This window comes from Amblyraja radiata, chromosome 24 (genome assembly GCF_010909765.2).
Source record: "Amblyraja radiata isolate CabotCenter1 chromosome 24, sAmbRad1.1.pri, whole genome shotgun sequence".
NCBI lineage: Eukaryota > Metazoa > Chordata > Chondrichthyes > Rajiformes > Rajidae > Amblyraja > Amblyraja radiata.
The window spans coordinates 39,760,125-39,785,502 of record NC_045979.1 but is presented as its reverse complement, the minus strand read 5'-3'; the positions used below and the strand labels follow the sequence as shown (position 1 = coordinate 39,785,502).

General features: G+C 47.1%; 1 protein-coding gene across 1 annotated transcript in view; it reads right to left on the bottom strand.

The window, feature by feature from the left end:
- LOC116986666 (complement receptor type 2-like) overlaps positions 1-23,455 on the bottom strand; it is a 120,498-nt gene extending 97,043 nt beyond the window's left edge. The window contains exons 1-7 of the mRNA XM_033042239.1: positions 23,346-23,455; positions 21,262-21,357; positions 17,931-18,004; positions 16,626-16,811; positions 15,141-15,326; positions 13,389-13,568; positions 10,892-11,071 (exon numbers count right to left, since the gene is read on the bottom strand). Coding sequence (XP_032898130.1) covers positions 10,892-11,071; positions 13,389-13,568; positions 15,141-15,326; positions 16,626-16,811; positions 17,931-18,004; positions 21,262-21,357; positions 23,346-23,455 — 1,012 coding nt within the window. The remainder of the gene's footprint in view (positions 1-10,891; positions 11,072-13,388; positions 13,569-15,140; positions 15,327-16,625; positions 16,812-17,930; positions 18,005-21,261; positions 21,358-23,345) is intronic.
- Between the last annotated feature and the right edge of the window lie 1,923 nt (positions 23,456-25,378).

The window sequence follows — 25,378 nt, the reverse complement described above, 5'->3', positions numbered from 1 at the left end:
AAGATTTGTCTATGATTGATGGTTTAAACGATGGGTTATTGACTATTGGCATTGAGAGAGATAGGTTTCTTAATTTTAGATTCTGTTTTATTTGTTTCCATGTTCTAATTGTGCTATGTATAATTGGGTTTTTATTATAATTTTTATTATTCAAATTTATTGGTGAGAGGATAATCGCTCCTATATTACTCGGGGAGCAGTCCCCTTTTTCCATTACAATCCAGTCCGCCTGCTGGGCAGAATTGTCCAGCAGGTGAATCATATTTTTTATATTTACTGCCCAATTATAATACATAAAGTTAGGGAGCGCTAGACCCCCCAACTCTTTTCGTTTATTAAGGTGTGCTCTTTGTATTCTATGGGATTTATAATCCCATATAAAATTTGTAATGTCTGAGTCCAATTTAAAAAAAAAGTTTTTTGGGAGATATATAGATATTGATTGAAATAGGTATAGAATTTGTGGTAAGAAAATCATTTTTATAGCGTTTATTCTGCCTATTAAGGACATCGGAAGTGTTTTCCAGAATTTAATCAAATTATTTAATTTCTTAAGTAAGGGATTATAATTGGCTTTAAACATATCCTGGTAATTTCTAGTAATTTCAATTCCCAAATATTTGAATTTTTCTGTAGCTATTTTAAAGGGGAATTTCCTGAGGTGTGTTGAGTCTTTTGGTTTTATCGACATAATTTCACTTTTGTTCCAATTTATTCTATATCCTGAGAAGGATCCAAAGTCCTCAATTAAATTTAATATATTCGGTATACTAATTTGTGGTTTTGTGATGTACATAGTACATCATCGGCATATAGGGATATTTTGTTATTTGAATATTTTGTATTATAACCGTAAATATCCAGGTGTGTTCTTATTTTTTCAGCAAGGGGTTCAATTACCAAAGCAAATAACAGCGGAGATAATGAACAACCTTGTCTATTGCCCCTTGATAGTTCAAATTTCGAGGATAATATATTATTAGTTAGTATTCTAGCCGTAGGTTTGTTATATAATAGTTTTATCCATGCAATGAAGTTCTCTCCCAATTGGAATTTTTGCAATACTTTAATCATATAATCCCATACTACTTGATCAAACGCTTTTTCTGCATCCAGTGAGATGATCGATAACTCTTGGTCATGAGATTTATGTGAGTGCATTATGTTAAGCAAACGTCTCAAGTTATTGAATGAATGTCTCTTAGGTATAAATCCTGTTTGATCCTCATTTATTAGTTTACTAACATACCTGCTTAGTCTACTGGCTAGTGTTTTCGCTATTATTTTTTGATCCGTATTTAACAAAGCGATAGCTCTATATGATCCTGGTTCTTCTATATTTTTATCTTTTTTAAGTATTAATATGATCGTTGATTCTGCTAGTGTTTCAGGTAAGCTTTGCTCTTTAAAAGCATATGTATACATTTTCTGTAATCGTGGAGTAACTATGTCATAAAAAGATTTATAAAATTCATTATTGAATCCGTCTGGTCCTGGTGTTTTTCCATTCTTTAGTGTTTTTATTGTGTCTTCTATCTCCTTAGAAGTAATTTGTGCTCCCAGTTCCTCTTGTTCCCTCAGTTCTAATTGTGGTAGGTTACAGTTATCTAGAAATTCTGAAATTTTATTATTGTCTATTAACGTTTTAGATGTGTATAGATTCTGGTAAAATTGAGCAAATCTTTTATTGATATCCTTGGGTAATGTTAATAATTCCCCTCTGTCTGATTTAATCTTTAATATTGCATTCTCTTTTTCCCTTTTTTTTCAGTTGGCGTGCTAGAAGTTTGTGGGGTTTGTCCCCGAATTCGAAGTGTTCTTGTTTTGTGATTTGAAATAATGTTATAACTTTCTCTGACAGTAATTTATTTAGCTTGAATTTCAATAGTAGGATTTTATTATGTTTATCCATAGTTGGATCTTTAGCATTATCTGTATCTAATTGTTTTATTTGTTCTTCTAAATGTCTTTGTTCATTCTTATTCTTTTTATTTTGATAAGCTTGAAATTAAATAATGACTCCTCTAATAAATGCTTTGAAGGATTCCCATAATAGCGTGGGGGATATATCTGGTGTATCATTTATCTCAAAAAATAGGTCCATCTGTTTTTTTAGATATATACTCCCTTGTGGGTCTTTTAAAATTTGCGAGTTAAACCTCCAGAACGATTTATTCATAGACATTCCTTCTAGTTTTAAAACAAAAGTTAACGGAGAGTGGTCTGAGATCGCATTAGTGTGGTATTTAGGGTTCATAGTGTGCGGAATTAATTTTGTATCCACAAGAAAATAGTCTATCCGTGAGTATGTTTTATGCACCGTTGAATAAAACGAATAATCCCTTCCCGTCGGGTTTGCAATCCTCCACACATCTACTATATTTGTGTTTTCCATATATGTATGTAAACGTTCACTGGTTTTAGATTTCATATTACCTTTTTGTTTTTGCATCGATTTATCTAAATAAGGGTCTAAAACACAGTTAAAGTTTCCTCCAATTATAACATTTTGATAATTAAATTCTGCAATTATATTCAGAATTTTATTAAAAAATTGAGGGTTATCAAAATTGGGCGCATATATGTTTACCAGCGTAATTGGCGTATTATTGATCTCTCCTGCTACTAGAAACATAGAAACATAGAAAGTAGGTGCGAGAGTAGACCACCAGGTCCGTCGAGCCCGCACCGCCATTCGCTCATGGCTGAACACTAAACAGACACACTTACCCACAAACAGTAGACACAAGACACAGAACACAAGACACTACCCTCCCCTTTATACCGCTATCACCCCTCTCCACCCCAAAAACCTCGTGATCTCCTGGGGGAGGCAAAAAACCGGATAAAAACCCAGGTCCAATTCGGGAAAAAAATCCGGGAAATTCCTCTCCGACCCCAATCCAGGCGATCGACACTTGTCCAGGAGATCACTCAGGTCTTACTATATTAACCATACCTAGGTCCATATCCCTGCCCTCTCCCTGTAGCCCCTTATCCCCTTGGCAGCTAAAAAACCATCTATTTTAGTCTTAAATATATTTAAAGTTTCTGCTTCCACTGCTCCCTGGGGCAGTGAATTCCATAAATTAACCACCCTCTGGGTGAAGAAGTTCTTCCTCATCTCAGTTTTAAAAGAGCCCCCCCTTATTCTGCAACTATGTCCCCTAGTTCTAGTTTCCCCGATCATTGGGAACATCCTCGGTGCATCCACCCGATCAAGGCCCCTCACGATCTTATATGTTTCAATGAGATCGCCTCTCATTCTTCTAAACTCCAAAGAGTAGAGTTCCAGCCTACTTAACCTTTCCTCATATGTCAATCCCCTCATTGCAGGAATTAATCTTGTAAACCTTCGCTGCACTGCCTCCAGGGCTAGTACATCCTTTCTTAAGTATGGACCCCAGAACTGTACACAGTATTCCAAATGTGGTCTCACTAATACTGTGTACAGCTGCAGCAAGACCTCCGTGTTTTTATACTCAATCCCCCTAGCAATAAAGGCCAAAACTCCATTGGCCTTCCTGATTGCTTGCTGCACCTGCATACTAACTTTTAGTGATTCATGTACTAATACCCCTAGATCCCTTTGCGTTGCATTACAACGCAGCTCCTCCTCATCTATAAGGTATCTCCCTTCCTTATCTGAAATAATATTCTTTGATTTAAATGGAATTCCTTTACGAATAATGATTGCAGTACCTCTAGATTTGGAAGTGAATGAAGAGTGAAATGTTTGGCCTATTCAGTTCGCCCTCAGTCTCGTCTGATCTTGATGTTTAAGATGCGTTTCCTGTAGAAACGAAATGTCCGTGTTGTATGATTTCAACTGAGCTAGTATCTTGCCCCTTTTAATAGGTTCATTAATACCCCTTATATTCCAACTACATAGTGTGATTCCTCCCATTTTCTTTTGATTGTCGTCATACATTTTTACCAATTTTGATGACCTTATTTATTATGGTGCATTCATACCTCAGGACTCTGGTTATTTTGGGGGCATTTATATTATAGACTTCCTTGGTAGTTCCCCTCTGCGATTGTCCTTGAAAAAAAAACACATAGATGTGACATATTGTGATAAAAAAAAAAGTATATCAAATAAATTTACGGTGTCTGAGTTTCGGACACCGTAGTGAGTGGCCCACTCGTCTGTGGGGTACGACATCGATATCGCTTCCGGCGTAGATGTTATGAGGTTAGCCCCGCTGCCTTTATTACCCAAAACCTAGGGGGTCGGTACCGTTTCCAAATCAGTTCTATTTCACCCAGTTGCAGTATATATATATGTTTCATTCCGACTTATCAAATCTAATCATGTATTCAGTTACATATATTATCTCTTAACTATTTGTAATTGGTTTTAGTATTGTTAAAGTGAGCTGTTCGCTGAAAGGGTTAACCGGAGTCAGGCTCCTGGAATTAGGACAGGTGCCTGAGTCTCCTCCCCTCCCCACTCGAGCTGCGGAACATATGTGATTACTGTTGTCTGCGTTATAAAGCAGGCAACACATTTTTATCAGTTTCAATTGCTATTTCTATATTAGTATTGTTAATTATTAATTATTATTAATTCTCAATATTTTGTAAAACTATATAAGCCATGTGATGTTTTTCGCTCTCAGCTCAGCAGATCGTCACTCCCATGTTATCAGTCTTTCCTCGTTTGAGCACAGAGTGTCCTTCAGTTAGATTCCGCAATGTTCAAGGGGAGATAATAATGTCTAGACACGTCTCGTGGAAAATCTGTTGCGTGTAATAATTTTTAAAGATTGGTGTTGTTCACTTATTTCACTTTTCTTGTGATATTCTTGTTGGGGGAATAAGCAAATTAATTTGTTCATGACGTCTTGGTGATCAATCTTCAATTGTTGCTGCCTTGGCCACGATTTCTTGAGCGTATTTCTCTAATTTAATAAAAAATGTGCAAGTCTTATTCATGACGAGTTTCAGGGGTGATTTATATAATATTTTTACACAATATGTGAACATTTCATGTAGTTCTGTGACTTGGGTCACGAAACACTGGAATAAAGCTCCTTGGCCCACAGCATAATATTCTTAAACTGTATCCCCTGTTTCTGGATTCCCCCAACATCGGGAACATGTTTCCTGCCTCTAGCGTGTCCAAACCACTAACAATCTTATATGTTTCAAGAAGATACCCTCTCATCCTTCTAAACTCCAGAGTGTACAAGCCCAGCCGCCCCATTCTCTCAGCGTATGACAGTCCCGCCATCCCGGGAATTAACCTTGTGAACTTACGCTGCACTCCCTCAATAGCAAGAATATCCTTCCTCAAATTAGGGGACCAAAACTGCACACAATACTCCAGGTGTGGTCTCACTAGGGCTCTGTACAACTGTAGGAGGACCTCTTTGCTCCTATACTCAACTCCTCTTGTTCTAAAGGCCAACATGCCATTCACTTTCTTCACTGCCTGCTGTACCTGCATGCTTACTTATATAGACTGATGAACAAGGACCCCCAGATCTTGTTGTACTTCCCCTTTTCCCAACTTGACTCCATTTAGATGGTAATCTGCCTTCCTGTTTTTGATACCAATGTCTGGGTATTGTCTAAACAAATGTCTGGGGGAGGGTGGGGTGGGGAGGGTAGAGGGGTTGGGGGAGGTGTGCGGGGTGTGGGGGGTGTGGGGGGGGGTGGGGGTGGGGGTGCGGTGACCCTGGGGAAGGGCAATGAACAAGGTGGTCTGGTCACTGTAGCAGTGGGGTAGTTAGAGAGACAGGATGTTGTGGGAGCTGTGAAATAGGGAACAACAGAATGTCTCGGCAGGTCAGCTGGGCTTGTCCCACCCACCCAGAGACAGAGACAGAGACAGACAGACAGACAGACAGAGACCGAGGCAGAGACCACATTGATGCGACTGTCAGGAACACAGCAACGCCTAAACTTCCTCAGCAAACGGACACATTTCAACATGACTCCAGTGTCTCTAACAACCAACTCCAGCTGCATCACACTAAGTGTAAGGTCACCTCCCGTCACAGCTGTGTTTGGCAACAGCTCAGCCGAGTTGTAGATGTAGCCCAGTCCATCACACAGACCACACTCCCCACCATTGTAGATGTAGCCCAGTCCATCACACAGACCACACTCCCCACCATTGTAGATGTAGCCCAGTCCATCACACAGACCACACTCCCCACCATTGTAGATGTAGCCCAGTCCATCACACAGACCACACTCCCCACCATTGTAGATGTAGCCCAGTCCATCACACAGACCACACTCCCCACCATTGTAGATGTAGCCCAGTCCATCACACACACCACACTCCCCACCATTGTAGATGTAGCCCAGTCCCTCACACAGACCACACTCCTCACCATTGTAGATGTAGCCCAGTCCCACACAGACCACACTCCCCACCATTGTAGATGTAGCCCAGTCCATCACACAGACCACACTCCCCACCATTGTAGATGTAGCGCAGTCCATCACACAGACCACACTCCCCACCATTGTAGATGTAGCCCAGTCCCACACAGACCAAGTTGTGAAATAGGGAGCAACAGAGTGTAAGTTGTCAGAGTCCAGTTGATCAGCAACGAGGACCAATGCGAGATGCCTCCTTCATCACCTGTCCCCCCTCCCCACCCTCACCTCTCCCCATCTCCCCCTCCTCACCTCCCCTCGCCCTATCTGCCCCCTCCCCCTCAACCCTGAGCCCAGTCTCCAGCCTGATCTCCAGCCCGTCTACCCTCACCACCCCATGACCTGGGATCTACCTGAATGTCTGGCTACTAAAATGCAGAGTGACAGCAGGGAGGAAGATTTGCCCGGCCGGTTTCCCACTGAAGATTCATCGGGGACGTGGGCTCCAGGACAGGTTTCCCAAGTTTATTTTGTGTCCATAACCTGGTTCAGAAGCCAGTGCTTTAGGGGGCTGACATCTCTCTCCATCCTTGACCACTGTCCCTTGCTGACCAATACTCCAGTCATGACAGCCACAAGCTCCCACACTCCAAACACGTGCAGGGTTGCAGGTACATTGGCTTGGTATAAAATGTAAATTGTCCCTAGTGTGTGTAGGATAGTGTAAGTGTACGGGGTGATCGCTGGCCAGCACGGACTCGGTGGGCCGAAGGGTTGTGGGCTGAATCCAGAGAGTTGTGAATCTGTGGAATTCTCTGCCACAGAAGGCAGTGGAGGCCAATTCACTGGATGTTTTCAAGAGGAAGTTAGATTTAGCTCTTAGGGCAAACGGAATCAAGGGATATGGGGAGAAAGCAGGAACGGGGAACTGATTGTGGATGATCAGCCATGATCATATTGAATGGCGGTGCTGGGCCGAAGGGCCGAATGGCCTACTCCTGCACCTATTGTCTATGTTTCTGTTTCCGTGCTGTATCCCTAAACTAAACTTAACGAGAATAAACAACAAATATCAAAACAACCCTCTCATGTCCAACTTTATTTCAGAAGATTAGAATTTCAGACTTCAGAAGCTTCTAGAATTGATCAGGGGGATTGTAAATAATTCAATTCAATTCAACTTTATTGTCATTGCACAGATACAAGTATAGGTACAACGAAATGCAGTTTAGCGTCTGGTCATAGTCATAGTGCAAGATAGGAATTTAAAAAAATACAGAACAAGCATACATTAGAGTAAGAAGAATACTGGTTAACAATGTGGATGGAGAGACCAAAGATATCTAGCGACGGGACTCCGAGTTCAGAAATGTAATGGTGTTGTTGAAAAAGCTGTTCCTCATCCTGCTAGTTCGAGACCTGAGGCTCCTGTACCGCCTCCCTGATGGGAGGAGGGCAAACAGTCCGCGGTTAGGGTAGGAGGGGTCTTTGATGATCTTCCTGGCCCGTCTCAGACACCGTTTTCGGTAGAGGGCATCCATGGCAGGGAGCGGGGCACCGATGATGTACTGTGCGGTTTTCACCACCCGTTGTAGTGCCTTCCTGTCTGCTACGGTGCAACTGCTGTACCATACCGTGAAGCAGGTGGTCAGGATGCTTTCGATGGTACAGCGGTAAAAGTTGGTCAGGATCTGGGGGGACAGGTGAGCTTTATTGAGCCTCCTCAGGAAGTAAAGGCGCTGCTGTGCCTTTTTGATCAGTTTGGAGGTGTTGAGGGACCAGGACAGATCCTCCGAGATGTGTACCCCGAGGAATTTGTAGTTGGAGACGCGCTCCACCTGTCCCGTTTATATGGATGGGGGTATGTCTGCCCCCTCTGATCTTCCTGAAGTCAACGATGATTTCCTTCGTCTTCTTGGAGTTGAGGACGAGGTTATTGTTGGCACACCAGGTTTGTCAGGTGCTGGACCTCATCCCTGTGGGCTGACTCGTCGTTGTCACTGATCAGTCCTACCACCGTGGTGTCGTCGGCAAATTTAATGATGGCGTTGGAGCCATTCTTAGGGATGCAGTCATGGGTGAAGAGGGAGTAGAGGAGACGGCTGAACACACAGCCCTGTGGCACGCCGGTGTTCAGTGTTATAGTGGAGGAGGTGAGGTTGTTGACCCTAACAGACTGTGGTCTGTTGGTGAGGAAATCCAGTGTCCAATTGCAGAGGGAGGTGGAGATGCCAAGTCCGCTGAGTTTGGTGATCAAGCTGGCGGGGATGACAGTGTTAAAGGCAGAGCTGAAATCAATGAACAGCATCCTGATGTAGGTGTTATTGCTGTCCAGGTGGGTCAGAGCAGAGTGTAGGGCCGCCGATATGGCGTCCTCTGTAGACCTGTTGGTCCGGTAGGCAAACTGATGGGGGTCCAGTGTGGGGGGGGAGGCTGGCTTTGAGGTGAGCCAAGATCAGCCGCTCAAAGCACTTTGCAATGACAGGGGTGAATGCCACTGGGCGGAAATCGTTGAGACTCCCTGTAGCTGACTGTTTGGGCACTGGCACGATGGTTGATGTCTTGAGGCAAGTGGGGACAACACCCTGGGCCAGTGACAGATTGAAAATGTCAGTGAAGACCAGGGATAGTTGTCCAGCACATGCCCTGAGCACCCGGCCAGGGATGCCATCGGGGCCGGCAGCTTTGTGCTCATTCACCTTGCTCAGTGCATCTTGTACAGCAGAGGTGGAGAGACTGAGGGGTTGTTCGTTCGGGAGTGGGGCAGCTTTGATGGCTGGAGTTTTGTTGTCCCGGCAAAAACGAGCATAGAAGTGGTTTAGTTCGTCAGGAAGGGAGGCGTTGTCTGTGGGGGGAGTGTTAACTTTATGGTAATCGGCAATGGATTTGATTCCTTGCCACATGCGCCTGGGGTCGGAGTTGTTTTGGAAATGCTCCTCGATCTGCCGTTTGTGATTGAGTTTAGCGTTCCTAATTCCTAATAAGAGGAAGTTTGCAGAAAAACAATACAAATGAAATGCTAGAGTTAGTAAGTGATGCTCGTGCTGTTAACAAATTGTTGGAAAATCTCTCCGAAGTTTGCGGTGATGTTCTCTTCCTTCTGGAGGAGTTGATATTCCAGTTTGATGATGGACTTCATCTCCTCCATGATGTCACCAGCCTTTGGTAGGATCACCTCCATCAGATCCTGGATTGTGAGTATTCCTTTGGATAGGATTCTACATTACAAAGTAGTGTCATAGCGTGATTCAGCACGGAAACAGGCCCTTCGGCCCAACTTCCACACACTGACCAACATGTCCCAGCTACACTAGTCCCACCTGCCTGCACTTGGTCCATATCCCTCCAAACTTGCCTTATCCATGTACATATCTAGCTGTTTCTTAAATCATGGGATAGTCCCAGCCTCAACTACCTCCTCTGGCAGCTCGTTCCATACACCCACCACCCTTTGTGTCGAAAAAGTTACCCCTCAGATTCCTATTAAACCTTTTCCCCATCACCTTGAACCTCTGTCCTCTGGTCCTCGATTCCCCAACTCTGGGCAAGAGATTCTATGCAAGAAATGAATATCCTTTGAGATCTTTGTCATCTTGCTGGTGAACCATGGCAAGGGGAGTATGGTGGGGTTTGATGCCAGGGGCAATGCCAAGGCCAGTCCATTGGTCTTGCACGCTGCTGCCCCACACTCCAGCAGGACGAAGGGGTGGGGAGATGGAGAAGATGCTGCAGACAAAGCTACAGCATAGAAGATGCTGGAGTAACTCAGCGGGTCAGGCAGCATCTATGGAGAACATGGATAGGTGACGTTTCAAGATGGGATCCTTCTTTCAAGGGTCCCGAGCTGAAACATCACCTATCCATGCTGCCTGACCAGCTGTTACTCCAGCACTTTGTGCCTTTTTTTGAATAAGACCAGGTTTTGGGTTGGGGGTAGGATATTGAGGGGGTCACCCCGAGCATGGTGATACCTGGAGCAGTCTGCAGGGGGGAGGGGAGGGAAGATGCGGCAACATTTCACAACTTGCACCAGAACCCTGTGGGTTGTTGTAGACCCGCCGGGCCGAATGGCCTCAAGCCATGCCGTACGATTCAATGATTCCACAACTCGGCTTGACGCAGGTCAACAAAGCCCAGACCAGTCCTGTTTACTCTAGCCCACGCCAGCGCAGTCCAGCCCAGACCACTCCAGCCAGACTAGCCCTCACCAGTACTCTTTAGCCCAGACCAGTGTAGACCAGTGCTCTTTAGCCCAGACCAGTGCTCTTTAACCCAGGCCAGTCCAGTCCAGTCCACTCCAGCCCAGCGGTGCAGGAGCTCTGCCTAGGGCAGGTGGGCTGAAGGTTCAGCCTCTCTGCAGCCTGGGCGTTGCAGTGGTTTGGACTGCGCTGACCTGGGCTAGCTTGGCGTTGGACAAAGGTGTGGGCAGAGACTCTGGGCAAGGACTCTGGGCGGAGTGGGCAGGGACTCCGAGAGGGCAGGAAGAGAGGGTTCCAGCTCCAGAGCAAAACGCCTTTCATTCTCTCATTCGAGTCGTGGACGGGCATCTTACCTGTCTCACACCTGGAGGAAGGTGGGTGGAATGTCCCATCCTCACCGCACCGACTGCTGTCCCTGCCGACCATCCTATATCCAGTTTCACAGCTGAACGTGACTTCATCTCCGTAGTTGTACCAATCTTTATCTGGTGTAAATCTCCCATTGTAGACACTGGTGGGTCTGTCACAAGAAACTGCAGGAGAGGAACAGAGGGATCTTCAGTAAGGAGAGGGGAGTGGCAGAGGCAGAGACACACTGGGGCAGGGACAACCCCTGGACAAGATGTCACTGATGGTCAGCCTAGCTTCTGCCCCAAACCTCTTGCAGCTCTGTGGCCAGCTAGTGAGGGTGCGATCAGGATTTATTGGATTCACTCCCAGCTACTCCTCCTCATTACATGTCTTTAGACTTTAGAGATACAGTGCGGAAACTGCCCACCGGGTCCGTGCCGACCAGCGATCCCTACACATGAACACTATCCTACACACACTAGGGACAATTTACACTTTACAGAAGCCAATGAAGCTACAAACCTGCACGTCGTTGGAGTGAGGGAGGAAACCGGAGCACCCGGAGAAAACCCACGCAGGTCACGGGGAGAACGTGCAAACTCCGTACAGACAGCACCCATGGTCAGGATGGAACCCGGGTTGGTCTCTAGCGCTGTGAGGCAGCAGCTCTACCCGCTGCGTCACCGTGCACCCTTGCTCAATCATTCCCCCAGGACCTTGGTTTTTCACCTGTTGTTGTATCAAGCCTGGCCGCAATGGACAGGTGCACCTGTGGCCAGACCGGGCTCATATCCCTCCAAACCTGTCCTATCCATGTACCTGTCTAACTGTTTCTTAAACGATGGGATAGTCCCAGCCTCAACTACTTCCTCTGGCAGCTCGTTCCATACACCCACCACCCTTTGTGGGAAGAAGTTACCCCTCAGATTCCTATTAAATCTTTTCCCCTTCACCTTAAACCTCTGTCCTCTGGTCCTCGATTCCCCTACTCTGGGCAACAGATTCTATACAAGAAATGATTATCCTTTGAGTTCTTTGTCATCTTGCTGGTGAACCATGGCAAGGGGAGTATGGTGGGGTTTGATGCCAGGGGCAATGCCAAGGCCAGTCCATTGGCCTTGCACGCTGCTGCCCCACACTCCAGCAGGGCGAAGGGGTGGGGAGATGGAGAAGATGCTGCAGACAAAGCTACAGCATAGAAGATGCTGGAGTAACTCAGCGGGCCAGGCAGCATCTGTGGAGAACATGGATAGGTGATGTTTCACAGTGTGCTGGAGTAACTCAGTGGGTCAGGCAGCATCTGTGGAGAACATGGATAGGTGACGTTTCACAGAGTGCTGGAATCGTCCACAACCCTCTTCACTATCTGCAAGACCACTCACTTTTGTATCATCAGCAAACCTGCTAATCTTGCCCTGCATGTTCTCATCCAAATCATTGATGTAGATGACAAACAGTAACGGGCCCAGCACTGAACCCTGAGGCACACCACTAGTCACAGGCCCCCAGTCTGAGAAGCAACCTTCCACCATCACCCTCTGCTTACTTCCATGGAACCAATTTGCTATCCATTCAGCTATCTCTCCTTGGATCCCATGGGATCTAACCTTCTAGAGCAGCCTACCATGCAGCACCTTGTCGAATGCTTTACTGAAGTCCATGTACACAACATCTACAGCTCTGCCCTCATCGACCTTTTTGGTCACGTCTTCAAAAATCTCAATCAGATTTGTGAGACACGACCTCCCAGGTACAAAACCATGCTGACTGTCCCTAATCAGCCCTTGCCCATCCAAATGCCTGTATAACCTATCCCTCAGAATACACTCTAATAACTTTCCACCTACAGATGTTAAAATCATTTAGCTCCTGCACACATGCCCATAACAGCTCGAGAACCTAATACTGGGTGGCATGGTGGTGCAGCAGGTAGAGCTGCTGCCTCACAACACTGGAGACCCGGGTTCGATCCTGACTACGGGCGCTGTCTGTACAGAGTTTGAACGTTCTCCCCGTGACCAGCGCGGGTTTTCTCCGGGTGCTCCAGTTTCCTCCCACACTCTGAAGACGTGCGGGTTTGTGGGTAGATTGGCTTCGGTAAATTGTCACTAGTGTGTGTAGCATAATGCTAGTGTACGGGGTGATCGCTGGTCGACACGGACTTGTTGGGCCGAAGGGCCTGTTTGTGCACTGTATCTCTAAAGTGTAATTTCTAACCTGCAAAAGAAAGGTGATGATACGTACGATACAATAGAATTTTATGTGTAGGGAGGAACTGCAGATGCTGGTTTAAACCGAAGATAGACACAAAAAGCTGGAGTCTCAGTGGGACATGCAGCATCTCTGGAGAGAAGGAATGGGTGATGTTTCAAGGGTGGAGAGAGTTGCTGCCTGTCCCACGCGAGAAGTTTATTGATCCCAGGAAGGAAAAAATTGATCTGCCAACAGTCATGAAACACAAGATGCATGAAACACAAATGAAACAAAACGGATACTCACTAAACTGGCAAGTGGGGACAGGAGCATCGAACTTGTCCTTCCCCGTACACAAAATGGTTTCACTGCCGGTCAGTTTGTAGCCCCTCTGGCAAATGTACTTGACCGCTGCATGTTGTGCATAAATGGACTGCTTATTCTCGATCCATCCATGATCAATGTCGTGCGGCCGGTAGCATCCAGCTGTCAGAAAAGCAAAACACAAACTCCGTTGCTGAAAGAATCACTCCCGCAAAAAGTACCTTCTACTTGTTCTTCCTGTTTAGTCTAGTTTAGTTTAGAGATACAGCACGGAAACAGGTGACTACGTGTCCGTGCCGACACTAACACTATCCTACACACACGCACACGCACAAGCACACGCACACACACCCTAGGGACAATTTCACACCAAACCGAAGATCTCGCAGAAAACCCACGCAGGTCACGGGGAGAACATGCAAACTCCGTACAGACAGCACCCGTAGTCGGGATTGAACCTGGGTCTCCGGCACTGCATTCGTTGTAATGCAGCAACTCTACCGCTGCGCCACCAAGCCGCCTGTTGTATCAGAGAGCAGTCCTGAACTACTATCCACCTCATCATGGACCCTCAGACTATCCTTGATCGGACTTTACCTTGCATTAAACGTTATTCCCTTATCCTGTATCTGTACACTGTGGACGGCTCGATTGTATTCACGTATTGTCTTTCTGCTGACTGGTTGGCACGCAACAAAAGCTTTTCACTGGACCTCGGTACACGTGACAATAAACTAGGCTGAACAACTCAGTTGGAACTGATTTCATCCACGTATGGAATGGCCAATCTTTTATCCACTGATTGTTTATTTTGATTGGTTATTCAAAATCTTTACACAAAAGTGAGTGGTTTTGCAGATAGTGAAGATGGTTGTGAACGATTGCAGCTGGATCTGGATCGATTGGCCAGGTGGGCGGAGGAATGGTTGATGAAATTTAATACAGAAATGTGAGATGTTGCATTTTGGGATGTCGAACATGGGCAGGACCTACACAGTGAATGGTAGGGCTCTGGGTAGTGTTGTAGAGCAGAGGGATCTAGGAGTACAGGTGCATGGTTCCTTGAAGGTCGAGTCGCAGGTAGATAAGGTGGTCAAAAAGGCTTTTGGCACATTGGCCAATATAAGACGTTGGTGAGACGCATTTAGAATATTGTGTTCAGTTCTGGGCACCATGTTATAGGAAAGATGTTGTCAAGCTTGAAAGGGTTCAGAGAAGATTAATGAGGATGTTGCCAGGACTAGAGGGTGTGAGCTACAGGGAGAGGTTGAGTAGGCTGGGTCTCTATTCCTTGGAGCACAGGAGGATGAGGGTGATCTTATAGAGGTGTATATAATCATGAGAGGAATAGATTGGGTAGATGCACAGAGTCTCTTGCCCAGAGTAGGGGAATCGAGGACCAGAGGATATAGATTCAAGGTGAAGGGGAAACGATTTAATAGGAATCTGAGGGGTAACTTTTTCACACAGAGGGTGGTGGGTGTATGGAACGAGCTGCCAGAGGAGGTAGTTGAGGCTGGAACTATCCCATCGTTTAAGAAACAGTTGGACAGGTACATGGATAGGACAGGTTTGGAGGGATATGAACCAAACGTGGGCAGATGGGACTAGTGTAGCTGGGGCATGTGGGCAAGTTGGGCCGAAGGGCCTGTTTCCGTGCTGTATCACTCTGTGACTCTGTGACTGTGAATATGTATTGAGTTGCAGGTTGGGCTTTGAGAGACGGTAACTTACTTAAGTTGCAGATTGGCGGAGCTGGATGAAACTGGTTGTCTTCAGAACACTCGATCATTCTGCTGCCGATCAACTCAAAGCCGACCTCACATGTGTAGCTTATTGTCTGACCGTACTTGAAATTGAATCCATATCCTGATGAGACTTTGCTGTTTGCGGGAATCTCTGGTGAGTAGCATTTAACGACTGTCCAGAGAAACATAGTTAGTCTCCGGCAATAAGTGGCCTTGTCAAGTTAGATTAGTTTAGTTTAGAGAAATAGAGCGGAAATATGCCCCTTAGCCCATCCAATCCATGCTGGCCAGTGATCCCCGCACACTAACACTATCCGACACACAATAGGGACAGGTTTACATTTACACCAAGCCAATTAACCTAAAAACCTGTACGTCTTTGGAGTGTGGGAGGAAACCAAAGATCTCGGAAAAGACCCACGCAGGTCACGGGGAGAACGTACAAACTCTGTACAGACAGCACCCGTAGTCAGGATGGAACCCGGGTCTCAGGTGCTGTGAGGCAGCAGCTCTACCCGCTGCGCCACCGTGCCGACCTATTCTCACCAGTAGTGTTGTGTTCCGTTTTGGTCACATTGCTGCAGGAGGATGTTGTTAGATTTACGAGGTTGTTGCCAGGACTCGAGGGCCTGAGCTACAGGGAGAGGTTGGGGCAGGCTAGGACTTTATTCCTTGGAGGGCTGGAGGATGAGGAGAGATCTTATAGAGGTGTATAAAATCATGAGAAGAATAGATCGGGTAGATGCACAGAGTCTCTTGCCCAGTGAAGGGGAATCGAGGGCCAGAGGACATAGGTTTTAGGTGAGGGGGGGAAGATTTAATAGGAATCTGAGACGCAGCTTTTTCACACAGAGAGTGGTGGGTGTATGGAACGAGTGCCAGAGGAGGTAGTTGAGGTTGGGACTATCGCAACGTTTAAAGGACATTTAGACAGGTACATGCATAGGACAGGTGTAGGAGGATATGGGCCCAACGCGGGCAGGTGGAGCATACCTGTTGGCATGGACAAGTTGGCCCCAAGGAATAAAAATTAATAAATGTTTGAATAAAATAAAATTAATAAAAATGACCTGCAGATGCTAGTTTACAGCAAACATAGACACAGAGTGCTGGAGTAACTCAACGGGTCAGGCAGCATCTGTGGAGAACATGGATAGGTGGCGTTTCACAGAGTGCTGGAGTAACTCAGCGGGTCAGGCAGCATCTGTGAACATGGATAGGTGACGTTTCACAGAGTGCTGGAGTAACTCAGCGGGTCAGGCAGCATCTGTGGAGAACATGGATAGGTGACTTTTCACAGAGTGCTGGAGTAACTCAGCGGGTCAGGCAGCATCTGTGGAGAACATGGATAGGTGACGTTTCACAGAGTGCTGGAGTAACTCAGCTGGTCAGGCAGCATCTGTGGGGAGAAGGAATGGGTGACAGATGAGGTGGGCTGGTGGAGAGGAGGGTTGCAAGGAGTTCTCATTACCTTTGCACATGGGTGGAGGGTGGCTCCAGTTTCCGGAGGCTGAACAGGCAATCTCCTTTTCCCCGATCAAGGTGTAGGGAGAATGGCAGGAGTATGCGGCCACCATTCCGTATTCCCAAAAGTCTCCTTCAAACAGGTCGGACACACTCCCTCTCTCGATCGCTGGAGGTGCAACACACTTCACAGCTGGCAATAAATGGAGTGAGTTAGAGGTGAGGGGGAGAACATCAGATCAAGAACATCAGCAGGTGTAAAAAGCATTTTATCGGGATGTATCACAGCTTGGGTTGGGAACGGCTCCATCCCTGACCGCAACAAATTGCAGCGAATTGTGGACGCAGCCCAGACCATAACACAAACCAACCTCCCCTCCATCCACACTTCATGCTGCCTCGGCAAGGCCAGCAGCATCAACAAGGATGAGTCTCACCCCGGCCACTCCCTCTTCTCCCCTCTCCCATTGGGCAAGAGGTACAGAAGTGTGAAAACGCACAACTCCAGATTCAGGATCAGTTTCTTCCCGGCTGTTATCAGGCAACTGAACCATCCTAGCACAACCAGAGAGCGGTCCTGAACTACTATCTACCTCATTGGTGACCCTCAGACTATCTTTAATCAGACTGGTTTTACCTTGCACTAAACGTTATTCCCTTATCATGTATCTGTACATTGTAAACGGCTCGATTGTAATCATGTATTGTCTTTCCGTTGACTGGTTAGCACGCAACAAAAGCTTTTCACTGTACCTCGGTACACGTGACAATAAACTAGACTGAACTGAACCTCCCTGGGTGAGGGAGGTAGTGAGGAGGGATCGAAGCTGGCTCAAGGGGCCGAATGGCCAACTCCTGCACCTATTTTCTATGTTTCCATCTCCCCCCCCCCCCCCCCCTTCTGTTGTGGGGTAGTCTGAGACTACAGGGACTAACACCACATTTAAGAAACATTTTGGATAGGACAGGTTTAGAGGGACTAGTGTAGATGGAGTACTTTGGTCAGCATGGGCAAGTTGGGCCGAAGGGTCTGTTTCCGTGCTATGTGACTGAGACTATTATCTTGTTACAGACTCTGCTGCTTGTGTGAGAATGTCTCTGGCTGGTTGTTGTGGAGGTGTGGAGTCTCACTACAGCCCCATATGGTACTGTGGACGTGGGTGACCAATGTATCGACCCACACAGAAGGTTTATCCTCGTGGGCAAGGCCAGCGATTCATGGGCAAGGCCAGCGATTCATGAGCAAGGCCAGCGACTCATGGGCAAGGCCAGCGACTCATGGGCAAGGCCCAGCGGGCAGGCAGTAACTCACCATTACAGTTTGGCACTTGGCCTGACCAACCCTGCGCTTCACACAGACGGAGCGCCCTGCCCACCATCAAGTACCTAAACACAAAGAGCACAGGGTCAGCGGGATAACGCCAGCGATCGGCAGAAAGTCGGCAAGGACAGACAACATGGAACTGCGACTGCTGGCATCTGGAGCAAAACATAACTCTCTGGGCTGAAGGGCCTGTTTCTGTGCTGTATGTCTAAACTAAACGAAACTAGACGAAGAACTCGGAGAAAACCCACGCAGGTCATGGGGAGAACGTGCAAACTCCGTACAGACAGCACCCGTCGTCAGGATCGAACCCGGGTCTCCGTCGCTGTGAGGCAGCAGCTCTACCCGCTGCACCACCGTGCCGCCCAATACTTAATAATAATAATAAATTTTATTTAATGAGCGCCTTTCAAACATCTCAAGGACACCTTACATAGTATATCGGAATAACATATAATCGGAATATAACTAGTAATAAAGACATCACAGAGACACAAATTAAAAACAGGATACAATCCAAAAACAGAAAATCAAAAACACAGTGTGAAGAGGGAGCAGCGGCAACCAAAGCGCGCCAGCGTTCACTCTCTCTTCACGGCAGCCATCTTGGACACAGACCTACAAGACTACAATTAGCAATGTTACAAAATTTTGAGATTTTAAAAATCAAGTCTGTAATTTATCCCATCAGATAAAGCATAAAAATAAGTTTAATTTGACACTTAATTCACTTTCATATCTCAAGTATTTAAAAAGTTATGGCCATTTTCATACTCGGAAATGAGCATCTTGTTCCCTATTGATTTTCTATGGACATAACAAAAAAGTTGTGATCGTGAACAGTCAAAAGCCCATAACTTTCTTAAAAATTAAGAGAACTGAATGAAATTTTCAGTTATCATAGATTGAAGCATTCTGAAACAAATATAAAATAATCTTACTTGGATGACCTGAAATTAAAGCATATAATTAGTTAGTTACCTAATTGTAGCTAATTTCAGACTTCAATTACTAGATCTAAACATCTATCCATTTCTTAATAAATTATTAACATTTTTAAATAGCCTAAATGTCCAAATAATATTCACAAATAATTCACAATAAAACATGATTTTTAAATCTCATTTACATTAATTTATAGACCAAATGGAAGGAATTCAGTGTTCAATTGCTGTAAATAAATGCCCATTTAAATCAGCTTTCAAGTGGGTCCCTGTGGAACGCGCTGGTTTAGAACGTTCACATTGCGGTAGATTTGTGCCTCAAATGCCCAGAAAAATACTGCGGGATATAATGGGCCCAAAATTGAGCTACTCGCAATATTAAACTTTGTATAAAGGGATCTTTAGAAGCCCTTTTTAATGTAAAAATATACAACCTAACTTCTGCTATTTGCTTTATGAGACCCTGCGGTTGCTGGCAGTCGCGGGTTTAGAGATTGATTTTTAAACTACTATAACTATTATACGAGGCCTTTAAAACTAATAATAGCTTTTGCGACGGGGTCTTCCAGCGATTTTTCGTTAATAATTAACTAGGCTGAACATCTTCGATTTGAACAGCCTAGAGAAAATCGCGTTTTAAACCCGCCCCCCTCTAAACGGCGCCAAAATCGCGCACACCCGCAACGGCAGATTTTCAAAGACGCTTCAGGTAGGCTTTGCAACATACCTACTACAATTAGACAAAAAAAATCATCCCCCCACAGTGGATAGCACTGTGGGGGAAGGCACAATGTCCAGTCCCCACCCCATGTTCACCCCAAAGTCAGGCCTATTGAGGCCACCGCAATTGCCTCTACGGAGGCCCGATGTTCCTGGCCGTTCTCACCGGGTGGTCTTGCCCCGGCGTCGGGAGAGTCCTTTCGGCGGCTGGGCCACTTGGAACGGCCGCTTCTTGGTTGGAGCCCGCGGCTGCCGAAGCCGACAAGGCCGCGTCGGTTTGGAGCTCCCAGGCTCCCGTTGATAAAGTTGGCGCCGCCTCTCCACACTGCCGCCTCTCCGCACGCCGCCTCTACGCTCCGCAGACCCGCAGCCCGGAGTTGTTGCTCTCGGCGGTCCAGCTCGCCAAGCTCCAGCGCGTCGCTCCAGCGCGGCGACCCAGGCAAGGGATCGCCCGCTCCGCTCCAGCGCTCCAATGCTGTGCCGCCGCCGAGGCCGAGGCGCTGGGCGGTTCCCGCCAGGAAACGGCGCTCCAAGCCCGCTGGTAGGCCACGAGGACGGGTCAACGGGCAGCCCGGAGAAAAGGCTGCCACACCGACCAGGTAGGGACCTAGAAATTAAGTTTACACCTACCCCCCACATTATAAAGACCATATCCCCTACAAACAAAAAACAGGACTCACTAAAAACTATAAAAAAAACGGATTTAAAACGGACGGCTGCTGGCTAGCAGCCGTTCACCAAGATGGCTCCTCCTCCGAGTGAGGAGGATAGAATACTTCTATCAGAGACACACGGAACTGCAGATGCTGGCAACTGGAGTAAAACACAAAGTGCTGGAGGAACTCAGTGGGTCAGTCAGCATCTGTGGAGGGAATGGACGGACTTGGAATGTTTTCTCTGAGTGTTGGCGGTTGAACTGATCGAAGTATAGATAATGAGAGGACCAGAAAGGGGAGACAGTCAGGACAGTTTTTCCAGGCTGAAAAGGCCAGTTATTTGAGGGCACAGGTTTAAGGTGAGAGGGGAAAAGTTTAAAGGAGATGTGCGGGGCAGGTTCTTTCACACAGAGGGTGGTGGGTGCCTGGAACGTGCTGCCAGGGGTGGTAGTGGAGGGAGATACCATAGTGGTGTTTTAGAGGTTTTTAGAATCATGGACATTGTGGGCTCCTTGGCTATCGGTGTCGGTTCTGATTTGTTCTGTTACCCTTTCATATCTCTAGTTCCCCTCTCCCCTGACTCTCAGTCTGAAGACGGCTCTTATCCCGAAACGTCACCTATCCATGTTCTACACAGATGCTGCCTGACCCGCTGAGTTACTCCAGCACTCTGTGAAACGTCACCTATCCATGTTCTCCACAGATGCTGCCTGACCCGCTGAGTTACTCCAGCACTCTGTGAAACGTCACCTATCCATGTTCTCCACAGATGCTGCCTGACCTGCTGAGTTACTCCAGCACTCTGTGAAACGTCACCTATCCATGTTCTCCACAGATGCTGCCTGACCTGCTGAGTTACTCCACCACTCTGTGTCTATCTGTGGGGTGACATTTGCAGGAAGTGTACATGATCCAGATATCTCGGGCGGAGACAGTTATGGTGCGGCTGTTTATGATGCGGACTTTCACTAACGTTTATCTTCACTACTCAACACTTACCCCGTATTACAGTGAAAGGTCACCTTGCCACCAAACACATTGCTTGACACGTTGGCCCATCCATTTAAAATGTCGCCAGGACTTCCACAGATTTTGCTAAATTAAGAAATAAATAGAGCAATGATTCAGTTACAAATATAAAGAATAGTGTCAGAGAGCTGACAGGATGGAAACAGGCCCTTCAGCCCACTTTGGCCATGCCAACCCAAATGGCATACTGGGCTAGTCCCATTGGCCTATGTGTTTGGCCCATAGACCTACAAACATTTCCCAGCAATATATCTGTCCAAATGTCTTTCAACGGTCATGTTGAACAGTTTAGTTTAGTTTATTGTCAAGTGTACCTGGTACAGCGAGATGTTTTGTTACATGATAGATCACCAACCGATCAATCGATCAACTGATCAATCGATCAGTCAATCAATCAATCAATCAATCAATCAATCAATCAATCAATCAATCACTGCACTAGTCACCTGGCCACGGTTTCATAAATTCATAAATTCATAAATTCCTCCTCATCTCCTTCCTAAAGATATGTCCTTTAATTCTGAGGATGTAACCTCTGGTCCTAGACTCTCCCACCAGTGGAAACATCCGCTCCACATCCACTGTCCAAGCTACTCAGCTGGAAAATGAAGTGTCAGCTCCTGTCGTCGATGCCCCAACCGATGAAGACAAGCGCCCCTTGCCCCCGCCCCCGCCCCTGCCCCCGTCTCACCGCCCTGTCTACCTGCATCACCACCTTTGGGGAGCCCGAGGTCTCTCAGTTGCAACATGCCTCGTACCGATTCAGTTTGTGGAGAGAAGGAATGGGTGATGAAACGTTACCTATCCATGTTCTCCACAGATGCTGCCGGTCCCGCTGAGTCAGGGGGGTGGGGAGATGGGCAGTGGGGATGGGGGGGGGGGGGGGTTGGGGAGAGGAGGGGGTGGGAGGAAGAGGGGGGGTGGGGCGAGGGGGCGGTGGGCAGAGGGGGGTGGGGAGAGGAGGATTAGGGAGGGGGCGGTGGGGAGAGGAGGGGTGGGGAGAGGGGGGTGGGGAGAGAGGGGGTGGGGAGAGAGGGGGTGGGGAATGCAGTGGGACTAATTGTAGGTTAACTTGTTCTATTTGATCTTATTTGATTGCGCCCGACAGGTTGATTGCATTCGTCGAAACAGGGCAGACCACGTGAAGGTTGCAATCTCCGCCCCACTCTGTGCTCAGTTGTAATGAAAGGCAACTTTTAAACCGTTTGCATCAGGAGTATTTTTTTATTCACACTTCTATTTTAGTTTAGTTTAGATTTAGAGATACTGTACAGCGCGGAAACAGACCGTTCAGCCCATCGAGTCTGTGCCAACCAGCGATCCCCGCACACTGACACTATCCTACACACATTAGGGGACAAGTTACAATTTTACAGAAACCAATTAATCTACAAACCCGCACGTCTTTGGAGTGTGGGAGAAAACCGGAGCACCCGGAGAAAACCCACGCAGGTCACGGGAAGAAAATATAAACTCTGTACAGACAGCACACGTAGTCAGGATGGAACCCGGGTCTCTGGCGCTGTGAGGCAGCAGCTCTACCCGCTGCACCACCGTGCCAACACCAGCTGTAGCTAAAATAAATGTTCTAAATGTGTTGGACGTAAACGTAGCGGGTTTGGTTTGTGAGTTTGCACGATCACTGGGATCACAGACTGTGTGTCAAATCACACAGCGGGACATAGAAACATAGACAATAGGTGCAGATGAGAGATGATGTTGCCGAACTCTCGTCAGAGAGTGGAGGAAAACTTCTTCATTTATTCTTCAGGAGAGGAGTTTCGACCCAAAACGTCACCCATTCCTTGTCTCCATAGATGCTGCCTGACCCAATGAGTTACTCCAGCACTCTGTGAAACGTCACATATCCATGTTTCCCACAGATGCTGCCTGACCCGCTGAGTTACTCCAGCACTCTGTGAAACGTCACCTATCCATGTTGTCCACAGATGCTGCCTGACCCGCTGAGTTACTCCAGCACTCTGTGTCCATCTTCATTCACATCCTCGATGCCAATTACTAAAGATCACTTAGCCTGGACGTTCCAGACCAACCTGCCCCTTCCTGTATCACAAGAGATGTGAATATTAACGACCTTACCAAGCGACGAGCTGATCTGCAGGATGAAGACCAGAGCCACTGGGAAGGTGACAGCTTGGAACATGATGCCAGGTCCCCTCTCCGTTGATCTTTCCAGCACGTACTTGCTTCGATCCTGGACACAAATTAAACTCTGCGGAGGTTCTGGGGGTGGTATTGATTCTGGAGTGGGCTGCTTTGTTTAGCAATGGTTATGTCCACAGAAAGCTCGTGACATTTTCGGGAAATTGCAAAGATAAAGAGAAAACAAGTGATGTTTGGAAAGCAGCGGTGAAACGAGTTCAACGACACGGGTTCACAATCAGAAACATCTCTGTTAAGGTGAGAGGGGGCAATGATTGAAGAGGAACCTGAGGGGTAACGTTTCCCACAGAGGGTGGTGGATGTATGGAACGAGCTGCCGGAGGAGGTAGTTGATGCTGGGACTATCCTAACGTTTAAGAAACAGTTAGACAGGTACATGGATAGGACAGATTTGGAGGGATATGGGCCAAACGCAGGCAGGTGGGACTGGTGTAGCTGGGACATGTTGGCCGGTGTGGGCAAGTTGGGCTGAAGGGCCTGTTTCCGCACTGTATCACTCAATGGTCACTTTACAGGTTGTGGTTGCAAAATAATGAGTCCAAAGAGTTAGAAATCAGCCCGGTCTCAGAACCAGCACACTGGGACCTACCCTGCTTTAAACGGGGTGTGTACTCCAGCATGTACAGGTACCACCTTCAATGCCACCAGGTGTGCACAGACAAGTCTGTATCAGGTGTGAGCCCGGTCTGGCCACAGGTGCACCTGTCCATTGTGGCCAGGCTTGATGCAACAACAGGTGAAAAACCAAGGTCCTGGGGGAATGATTGAGCAGATTAGATTAGATTAGATTCCTTTATTTGTCATTCAGACCTTTCGGTCTGAACAAAATGTCGTTGCCTGCAGTCATACATATAATAATAAATAACAAAACACACAATAAACACAAATTAACATCCACCACAGTGAGTTCACCAGGCACCTCCTCACTGTGATGGAGGCAAAAGTCTTAAAGTCTCTGTCTCTTCCCTCCTTATTCTCTCTCTGCGCTGAGTCGATCCAGGCCTCCGTTGTTGTTGTTGTGACCCCGCCGGATGATGGTGAGTAAGTCACGCGGCTCAACCGAGCTCCACGAACTGCCGGTTCAAGCTCCGTGGCCCGGGGTGGTAGAAGCTGCCGAAGCTGCCGAAGCTGCCGCCTCCAGTCCAGCGGACGCAGCTGTAGTTGTGGGAGCTCCGGCAAAACAGGTCACCAACCTGTGACCTGCGAGCTCCCGACGATGTTGTCCACTGGGCCCGCGGCCGAGCCCCGAATTCAGGTCGCCGCCGCCGGAACGCCGCCACAGCTCTGAATTCGGCCAGCCTCGCGTTGGTAAGTCCTGGCTGGCTCTGCCTCTGGAGGAGCCTCGAGGTCAGTCGCAGTTGGAGGCCGCCAGCTCCGTCATTAGGCCTCAGCGCAGAAGGAGGCAGAGAAGGGGGATATGACAAGAAGAGTCGCATTCCCCCGAAGGAAGAGACAACAAACGTTTCATCCTCCCCACACACACACATATACACAACCTAATAAACTAAAATTTAACTAAAACAAGACACAAGAAAACAACAAAAAAAGTAAAAACAGACAGACTGCAGGCGAGCCACAGCTGTCAACAGCGCCGCCACTTCCGGAATCTAATCTAACCTAATCTAAGGTCCCAGCGTGCTGGTTCTGAGACCGGTCTGATTTCTAACTCTTTGGACTCATTATTTTGCAACCACAACCTGTAAAGTGATCATTGAGTGATACAGCGCGGAAACAGGCCCTTCAGCCCAAGTTGTCCACACCGGCCAACATGTCCCAGCTATACTAGTCCCACCTGCCTGCGTTTGGCCCATATCCCTCCAAATCTGTCCTATCCATGTACCTGTCTGTTTCTTAAACGATGGAATAATCCCAGCATCAACTACCTCCTCCGGCAGCTCGTTCC